At 47.9% G+C, this 24,145-nt stretch overlaps 11 protein-coding genes across 11 annotated transcripts; 7 read left to right on the top strand and 4 right to left on the bottom strand.

The window, feature by feature from the left end:
* Positions 1-88: 88 nt before the first annotated feature.
* Positions 89-823, bottom strand: N7457_000538 (uncharacterized protein; the record flags this gene model as incomplete). The annotated part of the gene is made up of 1 exon (XM_057171606.1): positions 89-823. The coding sequence occupies one exon, from the start codon at positions 821-823 to the stop codon at positions 89-91; it is 735 nt and encodes a 244-aa protein (XP_057035509.1).
* Positions 824-1,058: 235 nt separating this feature from the next.
* On the bottom strand, positions 1,059-2,745 carry N7457_000537 (uncharacterized protein; the record flags this gene model as incomplete). The annotated part of the gene is made up of 6 exons (XM_057171605.1): positions 1,059-1,670; positions 1,719-1,942; positions 2,012-2,306; positions 2,358-2,541; positions 2,591-2,669; positions 2,724-2,745. The coding sequence occupies 6 exons, from the start codon at positions 2,743-2,745 to the stop codon at positions 1,059-1,061; spliced, it is 1,416 nt and encodes a 471-aa protein (XP_057035508.1).
* Positions 2,746-3,794: 1,049 nt separating this feature from the next.
* N7457_000536 (MFS general substrate transporter) lies at positions 3,795-4,626 on the top strand (the record flags this gene model as incomplete). Its single annotated transcript, XM_057171604.1, has 2 exons — positions 3,795-4,103; positions 4,156-4,626. The coding sequence occupies 2 exons, from the start codon at positions 3,795-3,797 to the stop codon at positions 4,624-4,626; spliced, it is 780 nt and encodes a 259-aa protein (XP_057035507.1).
* Positions 4,627-5,855: 1,229 nt separating this feature from the next.
* On the top strand, positions 5,856-7,067 carry N7457_000535 (uncharacterized protein; the record flags this gene model as incomplete). The annotated part of the gene is made up of 2 exons (XM_057171603.1): positions 5,856-6,233; positions 6,312-7,067. 2 exons carry the CDS (start codon positions 5,856-5,858, stop codon positions 7,065-7,067), a joined length of 1,134 nt encoding a protein of 377 aa, XP_057035506.1.
* A 984-nt stretch (positions 7,068-8,051) lies between these two features.
* On the bottom strand, positions 8,052-8,624 carry N7457_000534 (uncharacterized protein; the record flags this gene model as incomplete). The annotated part of the gene is made up of 4 exons (XM_057171602.1): positions 8,052-8,076; positions 8,145-8,292; positions 8,346-8,483; positions 8,549-8,624. 4 exons carry the CDS (start codon positions 8,622-8,624, stop codon positions 8,052-8,054), a joined length of 387 nt encoding a protein of 128 aa, XP_057035505.1.
* Positions 8,625-9,535: 911 nt separating this feature from the next.
* On the top strand, positions 9,536-10,886 carry N7457_000533 (FAD-dependent oxidoreductase; the record flags this gene model as incomplete). Its single annotated transcript, XM_057171601.1, has 2 exons — positions 9,536-10,151; positions 10,240-10,886. 2 exons carry the CDS (start codon positions 9,536-9,538, stop codon positions 10,884-10,886), a joined length of 1,263 nt encoding a protein of 420 aa, XP_057035504.1.
* A 1,167-nt stretch (positions 10,887-12,053) lies between these two features.
* N7457_000532 (uncharacterized protein) lies at positions 12,054-14,009 on the top strand (the record flags this gene model as incomplete). Its single annotated transcript, XM_057171600.1, has 7 exons — positions 12,054-12,201; positions 12,263-12,439; positions 12,512-12,732; positions 12,938-13,076; positions 13,143-13,367; positions 13,420-13,774; positions 13,844-14,009. 7 exons carry the CDS (start codon positions 12,054-12,056, stop codon positions 14,007-14,009), a joined length of 1,431 nt encoding a protein of 476 aa, XP_057035503.1.
* A 1,210-nt stretch (positions 14,010-15,219) lies between these two features.
* Positions 15,220-17,025, top strand: N7457_000531 (uncharacterized protein; the record flags this gene model as incomplete). Its single annotated transcript, XM_057171599.1, has 3 exons — positions 15,220-15,302; positions 15,367-15,411; positions 15,459-17,025. The coding sequence occupies 3 exons, from the start codon at positions 15,220-15,222 to the stop codon at positions 17,023-17,025; spliced, it is 1,695 nt and encodes a 564-aa protein (XP_057035502.1).
* Positions 17,026-17,375: 350 nt separating this feature from the next.
* On the bottom strand, positions 17,376-18,860 carry N7457_000530 (Beta-lactamase-related protein; the record flags this gene model as incomplete). The annotated part of the gene is made up of 1 exon (XM_057171598.1): positions 17,376-18,860. The coding sequence occupies one exon, from the start codon at positions 18,858-18,860 to the stop codon at positions 17,376-17,378; it is 1,485 nt and encodes a 494-aa protein (XP_057035501.1).
* A 1,893-nt stretch (positions 18,861-20,753) lies between these two features.
* On the top strand, positions 20,754-22,194 carry N7457_000529 (acyl-CoA desaturase; the record flags this gene model as incomplete). Its single annotated transcript, XM_057171597.1, has 4 exons — positions 20,754-21,007; positions 21,077-21,497; positions 21,555-21,641; positions 21,694-22,194. 4 exons carry the CDS (start codon positions 20,754-20,756, stop codon positions 22,192-22,194), a joined length of 1,263 nt encoding a protein of 420 aa, XP_057035500.1.
* Positions 22,195-22,880: 686 nt separating this feature from the next.
* Positions 22,881-24,140, top strand: N7457_000528 (aldose epimerase family protein; the record flags this gene model as incomplete). The annotated part of the gene is made up of 1 exon (XM_057171596.1): positions 22,881-24,140. The coding sequence occupies one exon, from the start codon at positions 22,881-22,883 to the stop codon at positions 24,138-24,140; it is 1,260 nt and encodes a 419-aa protein (XP_057035499.1).
* Between the last annotated feature and the right edge of the window lie 5 nt (positions 24,141-24,145).

The raw sequence follows: 24,145 nt of genomic DNA, 5'->3' as shown, positions 1-24,145 counted from the left end.
TGTATGTGGAAGCTTTGATTGAAATGTGAGAATGGGATTCACACCAAAGATTCGTTCTGGATGGATTAATTTCTCGGGTTTTGTCCGCTCAAGTCTCTACAAGGTCTTCCTCCACGGCATCCACCGTAGGCATCTGCCTCAAAGTCACACCGCAAGCTTGAACAATCAGATGCACACAATCCATGACCATTTTCACATCTTCCTTGGAGATCCCCAATCGCCTTGTTCCTCGAACATGCCAGTAAGTCATCCGCGGCAGGTCTTGAGCCATCACAGCCGGCAAAACCACCATTTCTGTATCCACGTCATCCAAAACCTGGCGGTCAGACAAGTGTAACCCATAGGTGATATCTGCAAGCCAAAAAGCGAAGTCTGGATGGGTTTTGAATAAGTCAAATAGCCCCTCTGTGTTTTGCGCATATATTGATTCCAGCCATTCCATGCCGCGCGCATGGTTTGCACTGTCGCACTGCCAGCCTTCTCGTGTGAATGAGCATTCCGTATCTTCCTCGGATATGACTTTGGTGATATTGAGGAGGGCCTCCGTAGGTCTGGGGAATCCTAGAAGAGCAAGATCCTTGAACAGGACTTCGCGCATGCGTCGAACCAACTTGCGGCGCGCATCATTACTTGAATATCCAGGTTGATTTATCAGATATAGGTATAGTTGGCTGCAAAGGTGCGATTCTGGTGTAGCTGAAATCGCACTTAGAACCAAGATATACCATTTGTCGCTGTCGATTTCGGAAGCTTTGAATTTATCTTCAATCGTGCTGAAGAGCTCGGTGCAGCGCGGCTCTATAGTTATGTCTGATGCGCTCATAGTCTGAGTTCAATGTATTCTCCCATATATTAAGGAAAGCGAGCACGGCCTGTGAACTATTATACATATCTGTGGTATGAGGCGATGACGCAAAACTGAGACTGTAGTGGCAAGCCACGGATCTCAGGTCCTTTACTCTCGTTCAACCCTCGGTTCATACATCGGAACCGAACATCACCGCGCACTTTATCTTGTCGTCGATCATCAATCCTGCTTTGTTGGGCCCGTATCCAAATCATAAAATGAAACGAAAGCTCGGATAATCATCTCTCGAATCAATCGCAATATTATCTTTCCTGTTGCCGTCTTCAAAGCCGTGGACAGCGTTGCGGCGCACGTTCTCCCGTCTCAATAACGATCCAAGCACCTGAGCAAGAACTGCCGCGAAGAACAGCAAGCCAGCACTAATGCCCATACCCTTGACATATAATGGTCCTTCCTCTTTGGGAAAGAAACGGCCCCCGGCAATGGATCCAAGTTGACCTAGCATGCTAAGAATCACCAGGCCAGCACCACGTTTGGAAGCGGATCCCCCATTGTCGGTAACCCATGTGAAAATCAATACCATAGAAGGAAACACACCACCACAGATAAGGAAGCACGCATAGTATCGTACACCCTCTGCTTTGACAAGTGCCTGGATCAGATACCCAACACCCCCAAGTATACTCAATATACTGACGAAGTTTGAGCGGTTGCCAACCCGATCAGATGCAAAGGAAGCCAGTGGACAGATACAATATGCGAGTAGGTACGGGGTTATCGAGAGGCCCTTTGCCTGGGTTGTAGAGTATCCCATGTCCTCAATAACCGTCGGGAGGAACGCAGGGAGCGCTCTGAAGGTAAACTATGAATGTGTCAGCGGGGCCTCTTATGCGATTGGGTGAGCACATACATTCAAGCAAAGGAGGATAACTCCTTGAACGTAATTTTTATAATCCCACAAAGCAGCGGAAATATCGTTCATGTTCAGCTTTCCCTTCTTCTCATACCCACGCGCTGAAAGCGCTCGAAGGCGCACGATCTCGTTTTCCTCCAGTGTGAGGAAGCAGCACTTACCAGGCCCTGTGGGAAAAAGAGCGGAGACAAGAGGCGGGATCGCGAAGGCATGAATGCTTACTAGACAAGAAGGGCCAGTTTAATAAGCGGTTTGATTTGAACCACGGAAGAAAAAGAGACTCTACTTACCAATAAGAACCACCAACTTGAAACTAACAATTGATATAGTTGCATGGGCAATCTGGTTGGCCAAAGCGGATGCGAAGCCGTTGGCATTGGCCGAGCATGAGATAAAAAGGGCATATCTAAAGCCCATCTCCGACCGAGGATAAAAGAAGGATAGATACAAGGCCACACCCGGTGCAAAGCCCGCTCTGAAGATAATCATTACACAACGGATGGCTTGCAAGCTCGCAGAACGACCAGCCACAGCGTCGATCATAATGCAAGTGCCCCAGCCGAACGTGATCCCAGCAACCCACAGCTGTTATTCGTTAGCTTCTGTATAGCACAGCCTATATGGTCGATTGCATACTGGCAGCGGGATTATCTTCTTAAGCAGCATATGCCAATTAATGGCAATGTAAGCAATGTAAACCAACATGATCTTCCACCCAAACCGATCTGATGTGAAACCCCATTCTTGACCCATACCTGCCGGATAGGCATTTCGTAAGTTGCAGCAGTCAACATACAAAATTAGATAGAGGAGACCGAGCCTGCATCCATCAGTTCAGTGCTGAAGTCAATTCCAATAGACAGCCGAACCGAAGAATCAGATTAAAATTGAGTTTTTTAAATGCCTGGCTCTTTTCTACCTCTGAATATCGGGAGAGCAGGTCATCGACTGAAGTCTGTTAGTTCTGCTGGCCATGCGTATGGGAAATATCTATCTGCTCACAAATTTTCTTGTTCTCTTCCATAATTGGGACTAGCGGCATAAAGTCCTTGTAACCCAAAGCTACCGGAGGACATATAAAACGTGGTGGATATTCAGCACTAAGGGGGTGTTAGATTTAATCAAATTCATTTGTTAGGGAGAACAAGCCAAGGGGCCGATCAGCTTTTGTAGGGTAACATTCCTATTGGCATGGAACATTAAATCGTGTCAATGTGCATTCCTGGGCCATACACATGGACAGTTAGTTGCAAAAAGTCTAGAAACCGAAAGAAAGTGAAAGGCCAAGTTTGATGATATCTCTGATATAGCACTTCACATCTTTGAGAAAGTAAAGGTGAAATTTGGGATGAGATGTTGTATTCCTTTAGGCTGAGAGGAAGGAGTGGCTTGGTACAGCGTATATATACACACACATAGTACTCTGTGTTCCGCCGCTATCTCGCAGACGATATACAATGTTGTTGAAGTATATACTAATCATCGATGCCTAGATGTTGCAACATTGGCCATTACTAGTAACTTACGCCATGCAGAGCAATATGATTTAGGATTTCCAGAACCTCAGAAGCGTTAGGAGGGATATTGTCTGTTATCTTTGCTATAGCGTACGGAGAAAAGTTGAAGATGATATATCTAATTTGGCGAGATGTACCCCGTACTCTATAAACTGTGCTCGATATGATAGGGACATTGATTATCAATTGATCATCATAATAAGACAAACATATCCCCGTAGACGGATGTGATCTAGATATAGTAGGGCAGAAAAAAAAAAACAAAGACCAATAATTGGAAGAATGATAGAACACGGAACAAGACAGGATCTTCGACCCCTTACATTGGGTTGACGAGGCATCCGGGGTGGATCAAACCAGCAAGATCCGCACGGAGTACACCGAGAGTACGGAGTAAATTAAGAATGATTCAAGTCGAAAGGAGTAGTTAGCTACAGATGCATAGTAAGTAAAATAACAAACACAATGTAAGGACAAGTCCTCTTAGCTCATATAACTAAACAGGAACTTCTCACTCATCAGAAATGGACAAGCGAATTGATGCCAGCACAAAATCATGTCAGCTGTGGAATCCGAAAAGCAAAAGCTCGACGGTCAACATGACGACGGGGATATTTGCCCTTCAAACGACGTTGAATCTCTGAAAGTGCAGGAAAATGCTGTACATGAAACCACTCCCGAGAAAACCGAGTCATTGTATTGTATTCTATCCGAGAAGGAGAAGGTTCTCACGATATGCACTTGTGCACTGGTGACTTTTCTCAGCCCTGTAGCGGCGAGGATGTATCTTCCCGCTCTTGGTTCGATGGCGAGAGACATACATGTGTCAACGACCAAGATCAACCTGACGATCACTGCATCTAAGGTAAGCACTAAGGCCCAAGGCTGCATATTTTCATAGTTACTGATACCATCAGATTTTCCAAGCCGTGTCTCCTCTGTTGACGGCCAGTTTCTCCGATCTGAATGGTCGTCGTCCCATTATTATAGTCTGTTTACTCGTCTTCTTGGGAAGCAGTATCCGGCTGGCCCTTCAAAGCGACTTTGCAGCGCTATTAGTTCTGCGCTGTGTGCAAGGAGTTGCTAGCGCCAGCGCCATGATAGTCTCCGGCGCTTCTATAACTGATCTTGTCACCCGGGCAGAACGAAAGAAATACATGTTTTATTCTGCTCTGGGGACAACCATTGGTCCTGCAATTGGACCAACTTTCGGAGGTATCTTGACCCAATACCTAGGATGGAGAAGTATATTTTGGTTCCTTGCTATTTCATCGGGCGTAATAGCCCTCGTCATGATCCTCTTCCTCCGGAAGACCTGCCGAGCTGTAGTAGGCAATGGTAGCCTGGCTCCCCAGCCCTGGAACAAGTGTGCTCTTCAACTCATCTAGCCATCAAAGCACAAACCAGAGCCCGATACACGACTCACCTTCAGACGACGCCCTGGAATCATCCGGTCCCTGAAGATTCTTTTGGATAGGCACGTGGCTCCTCTTGTGGTCTGCAATTGTGAATAGTTTGACGACCCTGTTGGCGACGGACTATAAACTGAGCCCGCTGCATATCGCATTGTGTTATCTCCCCTTTACCTTTGGTGGACTGGCCACCCGTGGACTGCAGGCTTAACAGCAGATCGGTTTTTCAAGTACCAGGCACGCCAGGTAGGCGAGGAAATCCAAAGCAAGCGACAGTCTCCCGAGCAGCTCCGCCGTATACCCCTTGAAAAAGCCCGCATGGGGCTCGCATTGCCTTTTGTCTATTTTTACTGCGTCTGTGTTGTCGCGTACGGCTGGGTCATGAATTACAACTTTGCTGAGACGGATCTCATTTTGTGTGTTTGGGATTCTGCCAGGCGAGTTTCGAAAATATCAGTGATAGTAATGGAAAACACAATCTCGCGACTTTCTGTTATGCTTACCTTGTCATCTTGCTTTACCGTGCCTAGAGGGATTTGGTGAGATTGGGATTGTCGCATGGACACGAGTCCGGAACAACTTCGGGCTATGGGAGTCATTACGTCGGTGGAGTCAACATCGATGGGCGAGCTCAGCTCCCGTAGACTAGGACTTCACTAGGTGCCTACCTAAGCTAGAGTGGGATCTACATGTATCATTCTGTACCGTGTTCGGTGGATCGCTCTGTGGAGTGACGCATGGTGAGGGAGACCCGATTAGGTACCCCGTGTATGTATCCGATGTTAGGTACAGGAGCAGTGTCCGCACTATATAGCTATATTATTGATCAGGGGAGGAGTGGACGGTGGAGTAGATCTTGCCGCTTCACAGAAAAGTCTGTACTGAGTAGCCCCCTTATTGATCGACGTAAACGTATTGGCGACAAAAACTTCATCGATGGTATTTGAACAAGCGGTGTGTACTTCATACGGAGTAAATAGTTGATGTTCTCACAATGCTCCTCAGGTCTCCATATCACATACGCTGGACAAAACAATGTGGGCCAACTTACTAGCGGTTTAATCTTCATGATCGAACTAGGATCAAGATCTACCCTAGCTGCTCTGTCCTCGACAGATCACAGAGTACCGTTTATATTATGGCCATGAGGACCGGCTGAGATTGTCTCTGTCTCAGTGTCTGCTTTGGCCAGTTGCTCGCTCAACATGAAGGCCAACGTCCTACACGAAAGCCAAGAAAGATCTATCCTAGCGACTTGGATGAGATCAGGGACCTCAAAGGCACTTTATATCCTCAAAGATGAACTTCCAAAGTCGCAGGGTGACTGGGATCCGGTTCTGCTGGCTCTGATGGGTACGGGGAACCAAACTGATGGTATCGGCGGAGGCACACCAACGACTTCGAAAGTGGCCGTGGTTTCTCGGTCAACCAAAGTTGGATTCGACGTTGATTATACCTTTGCCCAGGTAGTATCCATGACCGGCAAAGTCGACATGTCTGGAACCTGTGGGAATTTAGCCGCTGGGGTTGGACGCTTTGCCCTGGATCAGAAACTGGTGGAATGTCCACAGGGACAAAGCCAGGTGAGTTTCTCACAATGAGTCCCAGCACCAATTTATTATCACTGTCAAATCGAACATTTTGTTAAGGGAATCGCGCAGGTTGCGATCAAAGTTTTCGTCACGAACACTGGCCAAGCCCTTTTGGTCACCGTTCCCTTTCCGAACGATGCCACGCGAGATATCGGAATTACATTCCTCGCGCCTAATGGCCCCATGACCGGAAGTCTGTTTCCCAGTGGAGCCAGAAAAGACTATCTCTCCTTCGAATGTCCTAGCACTGGGACTCAGTTTGTTGTCAAAACTACCCTAATTGACTGCACAAACCCATTCATCTTCGTGGATTCTGCATCAATGCCGAAGCCTTACACCTTATCTGGACCGAAAGATAGGCAGTCAGAAGCGCTCATTGAAGCAATTCGCCGTGCAGGTGCGGTTCGAATGGGACTGGCGCGAGATACATCGGAAGCTGGACTGCGTCGGGGGACCCCGAAGATTGCGTTGGTTGCTTGTCCGAGCACCGTGGATTCATCGGTGGATGTGGAAGTGACAGCATTCAGCACTGGGGTTTTACATCCTTCTTTCCAGGTCACTGGTGCAATTTGTTTGTCTGCTGCTTTGAGTATACCCGGTACGGTGGCATCGGACTTGTTGCCTTCGCCTACTCTCTGTCGAGAATCTTGTCAAAGAAAGCTACAGTCACCGTGCGTGTGGCGCATTGCACATCGGGCGGGACAGATTCATGCTGAAATCGATGTGTCACAAGACAAAGACGGCGAATACTTTGTTGAAAAAGGCAGCATTGTGCGAACAGCTCGGAAGTTGTTTGAGGGATTGACATTTTATTCCTTGCGGTAAAGGAGTTTTTGGTTAGGAATTTTACTCAGGCCTAAAAAAATCATAATACTATGCACTCTATACGGAGTAGCGCATACTCCGTACTCTGGGGAAAATTTAGACACATCAACGACCTGTCATCATGCAACTACGGAGTAACGAAACCGAGGTGGCCGGCTCAATCCAGTCCGCGCGTTCCCCGGAGTACTGATCAAGGTGGTTGTGCCATCTTCGCATACGGAGAATTACTCGACATTGCTTGCTAGTATGATTGGAACGCAAGGAAGCACCGTTAATGGCCGGGTTGGGTGCATGTTTGGTCTTGGACTCCCGGTTGAGAGTACAGGCGATTGCAGCATTTGGTTGCATGACGAAAGGTATGCGAATTATGAACAATGGTTGAAGACAAGGGGAATTGGGCCGCTTAAACTCAGGCTGCGGGCGAAGGGTCGAGAGGGACATGGGGAGGAACATCTTGGAAATGATGGCAGTGTATCGCACGTCTCTATTCCTGGTAGCGAGGCAGTTAGGAATGCATGAAATAAAAGGCGCTGTTTATTTGACAATGAGAACAACAGCTTCGGAAGTAAGAAATGGAAGGAATCGTTGAGGGAGCTGGGAGGATGAACAGGAAGAAGCCAAGGTTATCTGCTCTCTCTGGAAAACAATGACAGAGGTGTGCGTTGAAATTCGCAAACAATCTATCAGAAGCCTCAGTGTGAATAATTATAGGCCTGAGAAAGCAGACACCAGTAGGCATTGCTACATACTGCTACGCTTTGCATCATTCAGAATTCATCGAAAATGCTGTTCTGTCATGGATATATGGTAACTCAGTGGTCCACAGACCTTCTGCTCTCTGGCTCCTATCTCCATCATCACACTGCGCATCCAACCAATATCCTCAAATCGGGCCCTGCGTAGCTTGTCTGGGGACCGTCGTCTATTGCAGGCCAATTGCCCCAAAGTCTGTCGTCAACTGAGTTGGCAAAGCTGGCAGGCGACTTATTTCTTTTCGGCCTCCTTCTTCCTGTCGCACTGGATAAGCCATACCACTCTCCAGAAGGTGTTCACTGAACACTTTACTATACCACTTACATATCAAATCTGGCACGATTACCTGCCTTGAAGCAAACGGCATAATCATCGCTGGTCCAAGTGACTTGAGAGCCTCGGTGGATGAAGAAAGTGTCACCAGTCTTGAGGGTAACCTGTTTGCCGGTCTCATCTCCTATGTTCACGGTTCCTGGATTGACATTAGCCTTATAGTCTAGTAAAGGTCATCGGGTATTCACTGACCTCTCAGCACGGCCCCGGTCTCATCGCAGGTATATTGCGGAAGTTCCTCCGGAGGGGCATCAGTCTTTTCAATAAAGAAGAATGATCCCGTTAGCGAATTCTCGGGGCTGGTCCCTTCCTTCGAAGTGTAAACATCATCTACACACAATTAAGGGTTAGATTGGCGTACACCAAAACTGTTTCGCTCCTGAATAATTCCCCACCGTAGAGAACATGATCGTTCCAAGGTATTTTCGGGATTTTGAAGAGCTTTCCCTCACTAAGATTTTCGAAAACCATATTGAAAGACAGGTGGTTGATCTGGGTAGAGGGTATATCTGTATAGGCCTTCGGTGTGGAGTGTCCGTCTGCGTCGAACGGAAGATGAGCTACTTATATACGCAGCACTTGGAACACGGTCACCATTCTACAGGTGGGATGAATACATGCTAGAGAGACAAAGATGGATGGATTTTTCAATAATGCAACACTGTCAGCATAGCGTTCCGCGTCGTCCTTTGAGTATCAATCTTTCCAACCAACTCAATTTGTAAGCTCTGTCTCTCTCCAGCCCTGGGCTCCAGGGCTACCGAGGTTCTTTCCCGTTTGTGATCATCCTCCTTCTTCTTCTTCTCCTCAATACTCACATATCACATATCACGCGCTGGGAATTGTGACACGACCGGAAAATTCGGTCCACTGTGGTTGAGAAGCTATTGATCATGGGAGGAAACAGGGATAGTGGAATATCCCCTCATTTGTCAGTAGAGGTCTACAGAAGTACGCAACTCTATTGAGATGGTGGCGGCGCACTGGCCTCAACCGCGCTAGGAGCTTTTGAGAGGTAAGTTTGATAAAGATGAGATCTGTCTCCAAGCCATTGAGTCTTACACTCGCGGTGAATTATCATCAGGTGTCTATGTGAGGGGAACCCGGAAGGTTTCCGCATTCAAGCCAGTGAAGCTAGACTTTGGGCTTATATATGTACATGTAATGAGTGCACTGCCAACGGTTACTCATACGCTAACCTATTCTAAGATAAAAGCATTCGAAAACCAGGCATTCTCCAGATTCACAAACCAAGCGAAGCAGAGCAAGAAACCGATCTCTTGCTAGGAACAACGGTTAGTGCTGACAATCTCTCTTTGGAGCTCGTGCATCTCCGGCCTTTTTCTTCATACTTACAAGACTGCAATACTCACAGGAGAGCCATGACGGTCGAAAAAAAACTACATGTCCTCGTGGTGGGTGCAGGATTCGGGGGCCTCGGGTGTGCCATCGCGTGTAAACGGCAAGGATTCGACGTGACAGTCTTCGACAAAGTGGCGAAATTTGCTCCAATTGGAGACTCCATCGGCTTTGGATGCAACTCTGCGCGTCTCTTGAAAAGATGGGGTATTCTTGATGATATGCTACCCATTTGCTCCCGGGTAAAGGTCGCTACCATACACGATTACGCTGGCAAGCTTCTGGCAGAAGACCCATCTCAGGGAGATGCAGAGGAAGAGTTTGGGGTGCCATCTTTGATCGGGCACAGAGGCCATCTGCACCAAATAATGCTCGATCATGCTACCAAGCTCGGCGTTGAGGTGAGACCGGGATCAGAGGTTGTGGATTATGACTCTGCGAAGCCAAGCATCATTCTCAAATCTGGACAAGAGATTACCGGAGATGTCGTTGTTGTAGCAGATGGTGTGAGAAGCATCGGAAAGACAGCAGTGCTCGGGTACTATGATAAGCCTCAGCACAGTGGTTACGCAGTCTGGAGAGCATTCGCTGATGGAACCGCGCTCCGTAATGATCCGCTTGTGCAGCATCTTGTGAAAGGTATGTTGACAGTCACTTATCATCCCTGCCATCCCCCGATTTATTCCTCCCTGGTTGAGTTAATAGGCTTACTCATTGAATCAAACAGATGACAGCCTTGGGCTTTGGATTGGGCCCGACATCCACGCCCTAGCGCTTTCCTTCCAAGGGGGCTCTCTAATCAACATGGGTGTTACTCATAAAGACGACACCGATATCGAGGAGGGCTGGCGAGTTCCCGCCAAGAAAGAGGATGTGATGGAGTTGATTCGTGACTGGGATCCCGCATACAAAAGGCTATGGGAGCACACTCCACCCGAGAACATTCTTGACTGGAAGCTTGTTTATCGGCCCTGTTTGAAAAAATGGGTCGCCGATAGTGGACTGATCGCAGTCATGGGAGACGCGGCACATCCGTTTTTGCCCTCCTCTTCCCAAGGTGCTAGCCAGGCTATTGAAGACGGGGCAACAATCGCTTTGTGCCTTGCAAAGGCTGAGAGCAAAACGGATATCCCACTCGCACTGCATACTTTCTTTGAGATCAGATATGAGCATGTTGCTGCAGCGCAGCATATGGGCATTGAGCAACGAGACGAATGGCATCACAACCACGAAAATGGCCAGCTGACGAATATCCCGGACTTCTCCAAAGGCATGCTGAAGACCAGGTCGCTATGGGGACATGATGCGGAGAAAGTAGTAGAGGAGGAGTGGGATGCTAAGTCGGCTTTGGCTCGGGAGAAGTATGGTATCTAAATGTCTGTTTATTTGCAGTCTCATCAGACTTTTCAACAGCAACTTGCTGCCTCGATCAAATCCAATTTTATTCGACACATTTCGAAGTATGCCTCTTTCCGCTGACCCAAAAAAAAATAGGACACTCGGGGGACAACAAGCCCAAGTATCGCACTGTGACATGGTGGTCCGAGCTGGCGGCTATTACGGCTGCATCAGCTCCTCGAAGTCTTCGCAGAAAGGCACCGCTTATGGAGCAAAGCAGAATTGGCTGAAGCATTCATCTAAATGACAAAGTTGCGAAGAGCAAACCGTTTATGCAGTATCCCGGTGGGGTCAGAGCAGGAGAGTGGTATCTTGAGGCTAGTATCATGTCTATAGCAGTGGTCAACCAGAAGGATATGACAGCATAGAGAACGGTTGGCATGTCATAGTGTCAACTTGAAAGGGGTAGAGAAGCTGTAAGCAAGCGGACCAAGTCCGCACACCTGGGCAATGGAAAAGCTTCAAGTTGACAAACCCAAATAGAATTTCTACTTTCCCCACGAAAATGGCATTTACCCCGTGTTTTCCCCGGATTTAGTATTTCTGCGCCCTCTCAGTGACTCGGAGTGGTGGCTGCACAGCTGGATGATCGCTACATGGCCGTCTCCCAACACAGTAGTGTCTGTTCTCGCGGCCAGGTACACGAAGAGCCTTTACCTAATCTTGTGGATTCCATCAAATCATTCTTCTTATTCTGCTATACGGAATTGCGATGCATTTCATGGGCCATCTAAGCATCTCGTTGCCCACTGCACTTATCAAGGTGGTGTTCAACGCCACCAGTATCTAGGGCTTAGCAAGTCGAACGGCAACCAACTAGCAGTTGATCCGTCATATCCAGAGTTTTCTCGCTTACCCTCTGATCAGAAACTATGTTTCCCATTTCGTGTCTCTAGTGTTTCTTATTTCGAAGAATATCCAACAACTCGGGCGCTATGACTGCAATTTATTCTCCACTTATGCTTTCCCCGCATTTTGTCTCCCAGCGGTGGACTACAGACGATCATCGCTTGACCAACTATGTAGCTTATTGCCAGATAAGCCGTGAAGTATCTTATATCATGCACAAAGCCCACAGTCTTCTGCTGAACAGCTCTCGGCCTGTTTGCTGTTCAATATCTTCTCCAACTGTCAAACAACGTCATGAAGGAATTCAAGATCAATGTGCCCCAGCTGGGGCCAAGACTGACAATTGCGTTCTCCATCATCTGCAGCACTCTGACCATGTGTAATTATGCTTATGATGCTGCTATGATCAATAGTCTCTATTCGATTCCCAGCTTCTCAATATGTAAGGTGAACAATCCCCCGTTGCTTTGGGATGTAGCTGACTTTCGTCTTTCCCAACGAAGACTTCGCGATGACAAGCACATGGAGTGGCTTGATTGTTGCTATGATGGGAATCGGCTCCATTGGTGGCCTTCCACTGGCATCTATATCCCTTGACATGCTTGGTAGAAAATGGGGTATGGCAATTGGAGCCGTCATTCAGCTCATTGGAGCATTGGTGTCTGCTCTGGCGCATAACAGTAATCAGCACCCCTATCTGTCGCCTGATGCAATCACTCGGCTTCTTTCTGTGAACTGACTTTGTTTTTCAGTCGCAGCGTTGTTGATTGGGCGATTCCTGATAGGAGCTGGCTTGATCATCAATGGAACAGGTGCTCCAGCGTGGATGGTGGAGATATCTCCACCATCCCGTCGGTCTCTTTTCACCAATCTCATGCTAGCGCTTATGTCAATTGCTGGGGCTATTGCAGCGATTATTGCACTGGCAATCAACGGCCATGATACCGAATGGGTGTGGCGTGGTCCTCTACTGGTGGGATTCTTGTCTCGGACTATTTGTATCAAACTCTGTCATCTGACCAACTGCACATAGGGAGAGATTGTTGCCCCGATTATTGCTCTAGTTCTTCTCGTTTTTACTCCGGAGAGTCCTCGTTGGCTGATTTCCAAAGGAAGAACTGAGGAGGTCCGTCTCGCCATGATAAACTTTAAGCCCTGCTAATAATCATTTTCATTAGGCTTTCGACCTTCTTGTCCGCCTACACGCCAGAGGCAACCGCGAAGATACCGTGGTTTATCTGGAGTTTGAGGAAATTGTGGCAGCTGTCACATACGAGCAGGAGCATGCGGGCTCTTGGAAGAGTCTTGTCTCAACCAGTATGTTTCTGGTCAACCCAAGTTCATGTTTCATTGCAATTCCACCTAACTCAAAATCACTCACAGAGTCTCAGATACATCGTTTCTCGCTTGCTGTTCTCAGCAACGTCTTTCTTCAAGCTTCCGGGTGTAGCTTTATGCAGTACTTCTTCACCTTGGTAATCGCGCAGGCTGGCGTGACCAACACAAACACTCTTCTGTACCTAACACTAGGTCTCTGCATCTGGCAAGCTCTGTCCAACCAATGTGGTGTCTTGATTATAGGAAAGTTTGGACGCAAAACTGTGATGCGTGAGTGCATAATTTCAAATGTTTTGGAAGCATTTGGTTAATATCTCACTAGTCTTTGCCTCGGTCGTCCTGACTTTGTGCTTTATCCTCCTCACCATCCTTCTGTATAAAGCCAGTTCGACTGGAAACACAAAATATGGCATCGGCGGCACCGCCATCATCTTCATTTTCCAATGGACTGCCGCTAGCTCATGGATGCTTCTTGCCTACTCTTACCCACCAGAAATCCTCACTTTTGCGCAGAGAACACGCGGGTTATCCATCAGCCAAGCAGTCGGTTACGGCCTAGTGACAATGTTTTCCTACTGTCTACCCATAGCCGTCACCAACATCGGTTACAAATGGTACGCGATACTTGCTTGCTTGAATGCCGGCATATTTGTTGTTGTCTATTTCGTCTTTGTGGAGTACGTATCATCCTTTCCCTTCGTCTCGTATCAGAAGGATATCACAGTTAGAAGCTAACGACCTTGAAGAACGAAAGGTAAAACCCTCGAAGAGATCGATATCATCTTCGAAGGTGCCGAGGCTTTTAACACCCGTCGGATGGGATCTGGCATTGGTAAAGACCCTGCAAGTATCGAACATGTTGAAGATACATCGGCTGCTGTCTATATGCCTTCTCTTATTAAGAGCGACTAGGGTACTATGACTTGATATTGGTTCGCGAGGTTTACGTGTACTCAGGTTGGACAAGGAGCTTTCCTAATGACGCCTCCCCAGTCAGGTATCAATCAGAAGACAGGATGCGTATTTTTCAAGGTCTGAACTTCTGCTTTTGCGATATCAATCTCGTAACGATGATTTATCCTCCAATGTTTGTAAGGGACGCCGTGGGCTTCGGAGGGAATATCCGAATGTGCCTGATAGTATTAAGGAAGAAGAGAAACACCTAATATCCATGTTCAAGCTAGACTCACCCTCTCGGGGATGCGTCTATCACCCTCAAAAGAGAGTAACGCTCAAAAGAAGATCCCAGATGTCAGGTACTCTTGATATGGTAGTTTCATATGATTGGAAAGTACCTTAGAGCCATATAACAGGTATCTCAGTATTGCACATCGTATCTCTGAGGCTCTCTGATTCCCTATGATAGCTCGGGAGATATTAATTCCATATTGCTTGGTTAAATGTGAGTCTACTTTATTTGAATCGACTATGGTATGATATCAAGAGTTGGTAAAGATCTATTTAACATTTGAAATTTCTGCATGGATTTCGTGGATTTCATGGATTTCGATATTGTTCAAGATGAATCCTCTTAGTCTCGGATCAAATAAACCGATACATTAATTCAAGCGCACTGGTAGTTTATATCCATATTTTTAATTCTCCTCTAGCTAGTTTAAGGCTTGAGAAATCTCAAGTTCTAAGATCTCTTACACTATCATATCAAAAGTACCTGACTTCCGGGATCTTCTTTTGAGCGTGAATTTCTTTTGAGAGTGATAGACGCATCCCCGAGAGGGTGAGTCTAGCTCGAAGATGGATATATCTTTACGCCTGTTGCTCAAAAGAAAAAGGAAGAAGAAGAAACGAAAACAAACCCAAACGGATACTCTATATTCCTCTGGCGACTAGAAACTGCATGGAATGTACGTTTAGGCGTGAGAGATCGGGCATCAACTAGGATGCATCTCGCCGGTACTTATGTTGCCCCCCTTGCTTCAATACTCTTCATTTTGAGCCCTAATGCCACCAGTGTGAAGAACATCTCTCAGTACCCCTCTCTCAACTCACCCCAATTGCATATTGATTCTGAATTTACCCCCTCGAGGGCCCTATTCAAATCTATTCCAGGGTGCTTTATGATTTCATCTTTTCACCCACGCACCTGCTGCAAAATAAGAAAATGCCCCGCGACCAAGGCAAACAGGCCCCGAAACAGAAACGCCCTTATAGGCCTAGATTGCGCATGAGCTGTCTCACCTGCCAGTTAGTTCAGACCCCTTGCAGAAAAGGCTTGCCTTGACAGAACTAACGTTTGTATACAAAACAGAACTCGACGGATCAAATACGACGAAGGAAAGCCAGCCTACGCTCGGTATATAGTTCGATCGAAAGTCACAAGCGACACGCTAACAATCATAGATGTACGCAGGTCGGGTGGAAATGTGAGGGCTATGAATCTAAGCCATTGTTCATCATACCCTATGATCCTCCAACCAAGGCTTCCATGATACCCAGAGAATTGGCCTCGGGTCCTACAGTCAACTCTTCCATCGAAACACGAGCACTGGAGTTCTTTTTCCACAAGACAGCACCGCAATTGGCAGGATATTTTGAGGGTGCATTTTTCCAAGGCTGTGTACTCCAAGTTAGTCTCGCAGAGCCTGCGATTCGTCAAGCAACTGCTGCCATTGCCGCCATGCACGAACAGATGCCGCGTGTAGTGCAGCACGCTAAGCAAAGCCTTGACTTGAATGTTCCCATTCAGCTATATAACAGAGCCATCCGTGCAATCATAGAAAAATCGAAGACAGACCCAGACGCGATACATCTGATTGCCATGGCAAATATATTGTTCATCTGCTTTGAACTTCTTCAAGGAAGCATGAAAATAGCCCAGTCTCATCTCAGAAATGGAATCCAGATTCTGATATCCTGGAACAAAAAGAGCAAATCCTCCGATAGCTCCTGTGATCGAAAGTCTGGTTCTTTTGAATCCAATTTTATGAAGACAAAGGTTGCGCCATTACTCAACGTCTTTCGCTTCATTATTTTAAACAAGGACACTTCAAGGGATGTCACATTTCTCCTGAATCCGATCAACGACTATGGCGATGTGAGCTTAGGTGAGGGATTCGATACCATCCAACAAGCCAGAACTGGGCTCTTGGACGTGATTACACACGCGAGTATGCGCTTTGATAAGATAAACGAATGCAACCACAAGCTGCACGCCAAGGAGGAACGTGCTCAAATCTTGAACAGTGTGGAAAGAAGCCTCGTTCAATGGGAAGCAAACTGGGATGACCTAGTCCGTCGACAAAGCTCGTCCTGGGATTCAAAGCAGAAACAAGCCGTCAATGCTCTGCGTATCCTCAGGTTGGACACTAGTTTCGAGACCCGTAGTTACCTAGCTGATGGCGAATGCACATGGGATGCCGCACGCAGTGAGTATGAAGAGGCGCTGGGACTGATCGAAGCCCACATTTCCGATGGAGAGCGCGTCCGTGAAGACAGGTTCCGTCCATTGAGCCTGGATTTCGGAATGATATATTGTCACCACACCTTGGCTTGGAAATGTCGATGGCCACGACTTCGTCGCCGTGCTCTGGAACTATTGCGGAGGATTCATGGAACCAAGATGGTCAAAGAAGCAGAGAGGTATTATATGATTTTCTCTCGCATTATGGAGATCGAAGAGGCAGATCTTCATTTCCTGCCGAATGAAATTCCAGCGGAAAATATCCTTCCCCCTGAAAGTGCTCGGATTCATCATTTCTCTGTGAGGGTGCAATCGCCTCCGGTTGGGCTTCATAATTATGCAGTGACATTCTGGAGCAAGCCTCACGGCCTTGATGGGCCTTGGCATAGCGTTACCGAACTCATGCACCTGGGCTCTTGTCAACCCGGTGAATCTGCCGTCCCTGTGAATCTGATAAATCGATACTTTACGCATCCCGATCGACTGGAGCCAATAGCAGGTCCGTAGTAGGCAGATCTAACGCCTCGTCTGTCCGTTTTAATTTCGATTAACGCCATACGCATGTCTCTTTGGTTTCTCTGACTTGCTCCATACACCACAATGGATTGTTCAGCGAATAGGATGAAATGCAATTCATGTTCTTCTTGCCTATGTATAGTGATCCAACAGTTTGAAATTAGCAGGCCTTAGTAAAGATATTCAAATAAAATACGCTGTATACTTTGGTATATTCTCATAGTTCATAATAGTATCAAAACTTCGTGTGATGGAAAAAGCAAAAGCAACATGAGTTATGCCAAGTTACCCATGAATTCACTGCAAGTTCCTGGTCTTCACGAGCTCTGCAGTGCCAATCATCATGTTAGTAGCGAGCTTTGTAAAGTCGGAGTGGTGTGACTCATACCGGCGTGTACTTCGTGCCATTTTTCCTCCAGACTCTCGTCTTTCCATCTAAATACCAATCCGCGCGGAACAGATGCGGCGTGAATGTCCCAATGTATCCAACTCGCTCGATTGTCGGGATAGAGCTCGAAACGAATCTTATAGTATTCAGGATCTGCGACGTCATATCTTCCTGCCTTCTTCGCTTCGTCAAAGGAGAGGCTCCACTCGAACACATTTTCATGATAGTGACGAAGATGGTAGCGCTCAGAGTGGAGACCTTGGAAGGATATTATTAGGCCACTCACGGAATCGGGATCCAAAGTGACTTCCAGCATGTACTCATACTCTTCGTTGAAGTACTTTCCAATATAGCACTCAAGGGGCACTGGCGGTACTCCTTGGACACGCTCTTTAGCTAGTGTATCATGGACTCTAGCAAAACGTTCTAGTCTTCGTCTTTTGCCTTCCTCTGCTAGCTTTGTATAATCAGTGGGATTGTCAAAATTGAAAAGACTCTCGATCAGAGCTCGAGCGATCCAGTCAGCAGCATCGCTCATCGAAGTGGTGTTCAAGAGAACCACGACGGCTGACTGTGTTTCTGGGAAGATAGCAATGAACGATGAATATCCCGGTCCTCCTCCTTGGTGATATATCATGAGTCTAGATTGGTTTCCAAGTCCGAGGACAGGTTGCTCAGACATTTCCCAAAGTGTTGAGTTACCACCAAGGAGGCCAACAACACCAGGAAGCTGAACTCTTGCCCAACCAAATCCGTAAGACCTCTCCAGAAGTGACGGGCTTGCCATCGGGATACGGTTACTGAGGATTTGCGGAATTTGTTTCAACACTGTGGTGGAGCATTCTCCAGTGGTCTGGCTGGCAATCAATGTTGCCTTGGTCCATTTGAGAAGATCATTTACAGTCGAATAAGCCGCACGTGAACCTTCAAACAATGAATCCGCATAGTTCGGTCGGAACTTCAATGGAAAAGCCTCCCCGTTGCTGAGCGAGGAATGCGGCTCGGCAATATTTCCTTTTCCTTCAAATGACGGCCGCAGAGTAGTTGAATCCATTTCCAGTGGCCCGAATAGTTGTTCCTGAAGATATTGGTGAAGTGGCTGCTCGGATATTCTTTCAATGACATGCAACGCGATGGCATATCCCCACGGACACATGTGCCATTCTTCTCGAAACCTAAGTGGATAAGGGATGTGCTCAGAGACTTTGAACAACGCTTTGAGCGAAGGCACTATGCCACTATTGCCGCCATCAGCGAGCAAATTCGCGACTTCTCCATCCAAACCACAGCAATGAGCAAGAATATCGGCTATGGTGGCTCTGTAGCCCCAGTAGATAGGGCACGTGTAGATATCAGGCATGATGTCTCTCAACAGAGTTGACCACCGAAGCTTTCCATCATCCACGAGTTTCCCAATACCAGCAGCTACCATAGACATAGTGATATGTCCGATTCCATACTGGGTGTCTGCGTCTGAACGTGCTGATTTGGCGTTGTCGCGGAATCCAAAGTTCTTTGTCCAGAGATTCTCTCCATGGTGGAGAACCCCAACAGAAACCCCTGGGACGGCTTCGATCTTGCAAATCTGCTCAATCGAGGAGCTCAGTTGCTGCAATCGGTCAACGGTAGAGGGGAAAGACCTTCATAATGTCAGCAGTGTTGTCATACAAGAGAAAGAGGGAAGCAAATGCAGCATAACGTGCATTTTGGGTGTTTCTCTCCCCTCCCTAGTCTGCACAGGAGCTTGAGAAGCGTGTATACCGGAACGAGGGGATTCAGACAACATAATAATTATAACTGCGCCCGATGATTTCAGCCCTGGAGTGGATGCTCACAGGATTCTGGGCACGGGCCCCTTTCAGCGTCACTGGGAGGTCTCAAGATGGACGAAAGGAGATAAAAGATGAAACAGAATACCTGATTTGACCAGAAAATGGTGGCTGCAGCAAACGGAAAATATTAGAGTGAGACATTTTTGTTATATAGTACTCAGATAAAAGTTTATATACACAGACGGTGCCTTAAACCCCGCCGATGAAGCCTAAGAAATAAGACCGGCCTAGGTTATAGAACGGCCAAACCCGGTAAATTCGGTTGAAACCACATTTACAATTTCTTTTGAAGCTTCTAGCCTTTTACTATACATTCGGAGCTAAGACGTTGGTGGGCTACCATACGTAAGAGGCACGGCCTAGGCTTCATAGACTCTAGATCCAACGATGACGACACCTACCTCCAAACCATGTTCCTAGCACCTTTTGAGACAAAGAGGGACGTGGCTGTGACTCAATACTTTACTCCGGCGCCCCGAATATATTCGGAAGTACACGGTGACCAGTACTGTTACCTTTAGAGGATATGTTAGCGAGCGTGGAAGAAGGATACAAAGGGAAATTGTCCATGTATTCGACGAAGAATAACGCCCGACGCTTGCACACTACGGATCTGGTGATATTGTCTCTGTAGCGGCCACGGATGTATCGAACTGAGTGGCCTGCCATATCATATCGATATAAGCCATTGAGATCTCCTCCTACAGTCAAGAGAAGATGGGCATTGGGGTTTCTTGATCAGGGGTATCATCGAGATCTTCCCGGTTTAATTCATATAGGATTCCATGGTCTTAGATATGTCATAATCTTTGAGCGTTTCACTGAAGGGACTGAGGTCGGAAAGAAAAACTTTGACAGTGGTGACTACTTAAATGTCCCGGCCCGTCGCCTAGAAAAGAAGCGGCGCCACCCTCACGATTGATATCCTAATCTTGACTACGGAGTAAAGAAAAATCGATGGCGCTATAAGGCTGGGAGATTTTATTTTATATCTGTTTTTTACACCTTGCTCGTCCAACATTAATGGAGTCCATGGGCCGCCTGTTCTTATCTTCATGCATATATGTAGGCAAATGTGTATGTTGTATGTCGAACGCGCCATCAACTTCAGCCTCGGGTGCACGTGAATTGACTCATAATCTTGAGGTCAATTCCAAAACATTCAACAATTTTCAGTTTGTATTATCGTTCTGAAATTAAATTGAATGGTTTTTGGTGAAGTTGTAATCCCAAATGATAGGAGTGGTCAATTGGATGGGGTTTCGGGGAAAATCCATATGACATCGCATGGCCTGACACCCCCAACGGTTCAACACTTTCTTGCTGGGAACTGATGATACAACTATGGAAGCCAGTTCTTTATGTTAAATAATGTCTTGAAGCGCAGGAACTTGCTTAGTTTTGTTAGAAGAACAAGAAAAAAGCCACCTGGTCCACTCTCCTTAATTTGACTCCCTTCCCCTTGTGAGAGGTCTTCGATCTTGATATCCTCTCCCAAGATGGCCAAAACTGCGCCAGGTAGTCAGAAACAGCATATCAGCGAGCAGCCTGTTACTCTCGGCAACTGGTATCGCCATGTCAACTGGGTCAACACCACCCTCATCTTGATCGTGCCCCTCGCTGGCTGTGTCGCTGCATTCTATACACCACTCAGGGCAATCACAGCCGCCTGGGCCCTTCTCTATTACTTCTGGACTGGACTGGGTATCACTGCCGGCTACCATCGCCTTTGGGCGCACAGATCATACGAAGCGTAAGTCTTGCGTCACATCCGCACCGAATCATTTGGGCCTACGAACCAGACTGACACCTGAATATCCAGTCGCCTTCCAATTAGACTATTTCTCGCATGTGTCGGTGGCGGCGCCGTCCAGGGCTCTATCCGCTGGTGGAGCGCCAAGCACAGATCACACCACCGATGGACCGACACAGTCAAGGACCCATACAGTGTGATGAAGGGCCTGTGGTACTCGCACTTCATGTGGATGGTTCTGAAGCAAAATCCCAAGACACAAGGCAGGACAGATATCTCCGACTTGAATGAAGATCCCGTCGTTGTCTGGCAACACCAGAACTATGGATCCGTCATCCTCACGTTCGGCATGCTGTTCCCTATGCTCGTTGCTGGATTGGGATGGGGTGATTGGAAGGGTGGCCTTGTCTATGCTGGTATTCTTCGGTTCTCGTTTGTCCAGCAAGCCACTTTCTGCGTCAATTCCCTCGCCCACTGGTTGGGTGAGCAGGTGAGTTCACTGTCCCGTCTATCACATCTTTTATTTCAGAATTCTAACGGATGATAGCCATTCGATGACCGCAACTCACCTCGCGACCACGTTATTACCGCACTGATCACTCTGGGCGAGGGTTACCATAACTTCCATCATGAGGTAAGAGAATCCGTGACGCGCACTTTGTCCAAAACTAACAATCTCTAACCAGTTTCCCTCTGACTATCGCAACGCTATTCAATGGTGGCAATACGATCCTACAAAGTGGTCTATCTGGGTGTGGAAGCAGCTCGGTCTCGCAAGCAACCTCAAGCAGTTCCGAGCCAACGAGATCGAGAAGGGCCGTGTACAACAGCTACAGAAGAAGCTCGACCAGAAGCGCGCTAAGCTCGATTGGGGTGTTCCTCTGGACCAGCTGCCTGTTGTGGATTGGGATGACTTCATTGCGGAAGCTCAGAGCGGCAAAGCTCTGGTTGCTATCGCTGGCGTTGTTCACGATGTGACCAACTTCATCGCGGAACATCCCGGTGGCAAGACTCTCATTTCATCTGCCATTGGAAAAGATGCCACTGCCATATTCAATGGCGGTGTCTATACCCACTCCAACGCCGCTCACAACCTTCTTTCCTCAATGCGAGTCGGGGTGATTCGCGGTGGTGGTGAGGTTGAGATTTGGCGTCACCAAAACAACCAAAAGGGGATTTATGCTTGAGGGATCAACTTTCTCGGGAAGAAAGGGATAGTTTTCAAGATTCTAGTTTCACGAGAATATGACCATAATTTTTCACGAAGGAATCATGATTCATGGTGAAAGCCAACACTCGTAATGAACGGGGGCCAACGTAAATGCTGAGTCATCCGATCGGCACCTGGGCAATGCTCAGGGAGTCGACGAGAAGCTCAAACCGAGACAAAGAGGCTGAGTTACTCCACCGGAGTTTTGCCGTTCAATAGCATAGGCCCGGTTGACAAGGTAACATTTGTTCCGTGCCGTCAGTGGCAGAGCGCCTCTTGAGCTTGACTGGTCCCACGCGACTAAGTGGCATTCCCTAAAAAGGGGGGCTCGGATCTTCCCCCTCATCTCCCACTGGAAGGCAAATGTCTGCTTTGTCCAACAGTCCAATAGTTGACCTGCATGCCAGTCACACCTGCATTCGGACGAATCCTGATCTCAACAGAAGCTTTACCCCGGCTTCCGTCGCTGCCCCTAGCGTCCAGCCATGCGGAGGTAGTTTAGCGCGAATTGGGGAATGTTTATTGCGATCCGAAGCTTCTCATAAAATGCGTGCGCCCCTCGGTTGGCTCCGTGAATTAATCTGCTCTTCTCGGATCACGCTTCGTCTCTTTGTCATCTTCTGTATCTTGTTTCTCGCGGTAACAAGTATCCTAGGTGTTAGAATGCATCTCAAGTCCTACGTGACAGCCGCCCTGTACGGGCTACCTGCTCTGGCGAGCGCGGTCCCATCGCCGTCTTCCTCGCAGGCTGCGACTCCTATGCCGTCTGCTGCTAGCTCGGGGGCGGATCACGTTAAGAGCTATACAATCAAGGCAGAGAATATCACTGCTAAGCTGATTCCGCATGGCGCGCGTCTCACCTCCTTGCTAGTCCCAGATCGTGATGGCAATGTCCAAGATGTCGTTGTTGGCTATGATGATCCCGAGGAGTATCTCCATGATAGTCAGACTAATCGCACCTTCTTCGGTGCGGTTGTCGGTCGTTATGCCAACCGTATCAAGAATGGCACTTTCACCATTGATGATACCGATTATCACGTTCCTACAAATGAGAACGATGGCCTAGACACCCTTCACGGTGGCTTCATCGGGTACGACAGACGCAACTGGACAGTCACTTCACACAGTGATTCATCCATCACTTTCACCTTGTTCGATCAAGGCCTTGAAGACTTCCCCGGCGATGTCATCACCCATGCCACTTTCAGCGTATCCACTGAGAAGAGCCCCGCCAACCCCAAGGGCCTCCCTCAACTGACCACCAAGCTGGTCGCTCTCTCCCTGACCAAGAAGACCCCCATCATGCTATCCAACCACATCTACTGGAACCTGAACGCATTCAAGGAGTCCACCGTGCTGAATGACACCACCTTGCAGCTACCTCTGTCACATCGATTCATCGGCGGTGACAGCATCCTCATCCCGAACGGCACTGTCCACGATGTCGAAACCGCCTACCAAGGATCTCTGGACTTCACAAGCCCCAAGCTCATTGGCCAAGACATCGACAAGACCACCGGCCTCTGCGGCGGCGGTGACTGCGTCGGCTATGACACCTGCTTCCTCGTCGACCGACCCTCCACATACGCCCCTGACTCAATGGCCACAGCTCTGCACGCCGCATCCAGCACCACCGGTATCAGCCTCGACGTCGCGACCAACCAGGCCGCGTTGCAGATCTACACCTGCAGCGGCCAGGACGGCACCATCCCGACCAAGCAGTCGCAGGCGAAGCGTAACAAGGCAAATGGCGGTGATTCCGGTCCAACGCATGTTAACAAGTACGGTTGCCTGGTTATCGAGCCCGAGGATTGGATCGATGGTATCAATAACCCCGAGTGGGGTCGTGTTCCTTACCAGGTCTTTGGTCCTGATGATGGGCCCTCGATTAACTGGGCTACCTACCAGTTCGGCACTATTTAAATAGC

This window comes from Penicillium paradoxum (genome assembly GCF_028828445.1).
Source record: "Penicillium paradoxum strain IBT 22861 chromosome Unknown utg000002l_segment0_segment0, whole genome shotgun sequence".
Classification (NCBI taxonomy): domain Eukaryota; kingdom Fungi; phylum Ascomycota; class Eurotiomycetes; order Eurotiales; family Aspergillaceae; genus Penicillium; species Penicillium paradoxum.
Note: the sequence above shows the minus strand (reverse complement) of the source record. Positions and strands in the feature narration are given on the sequence as shown.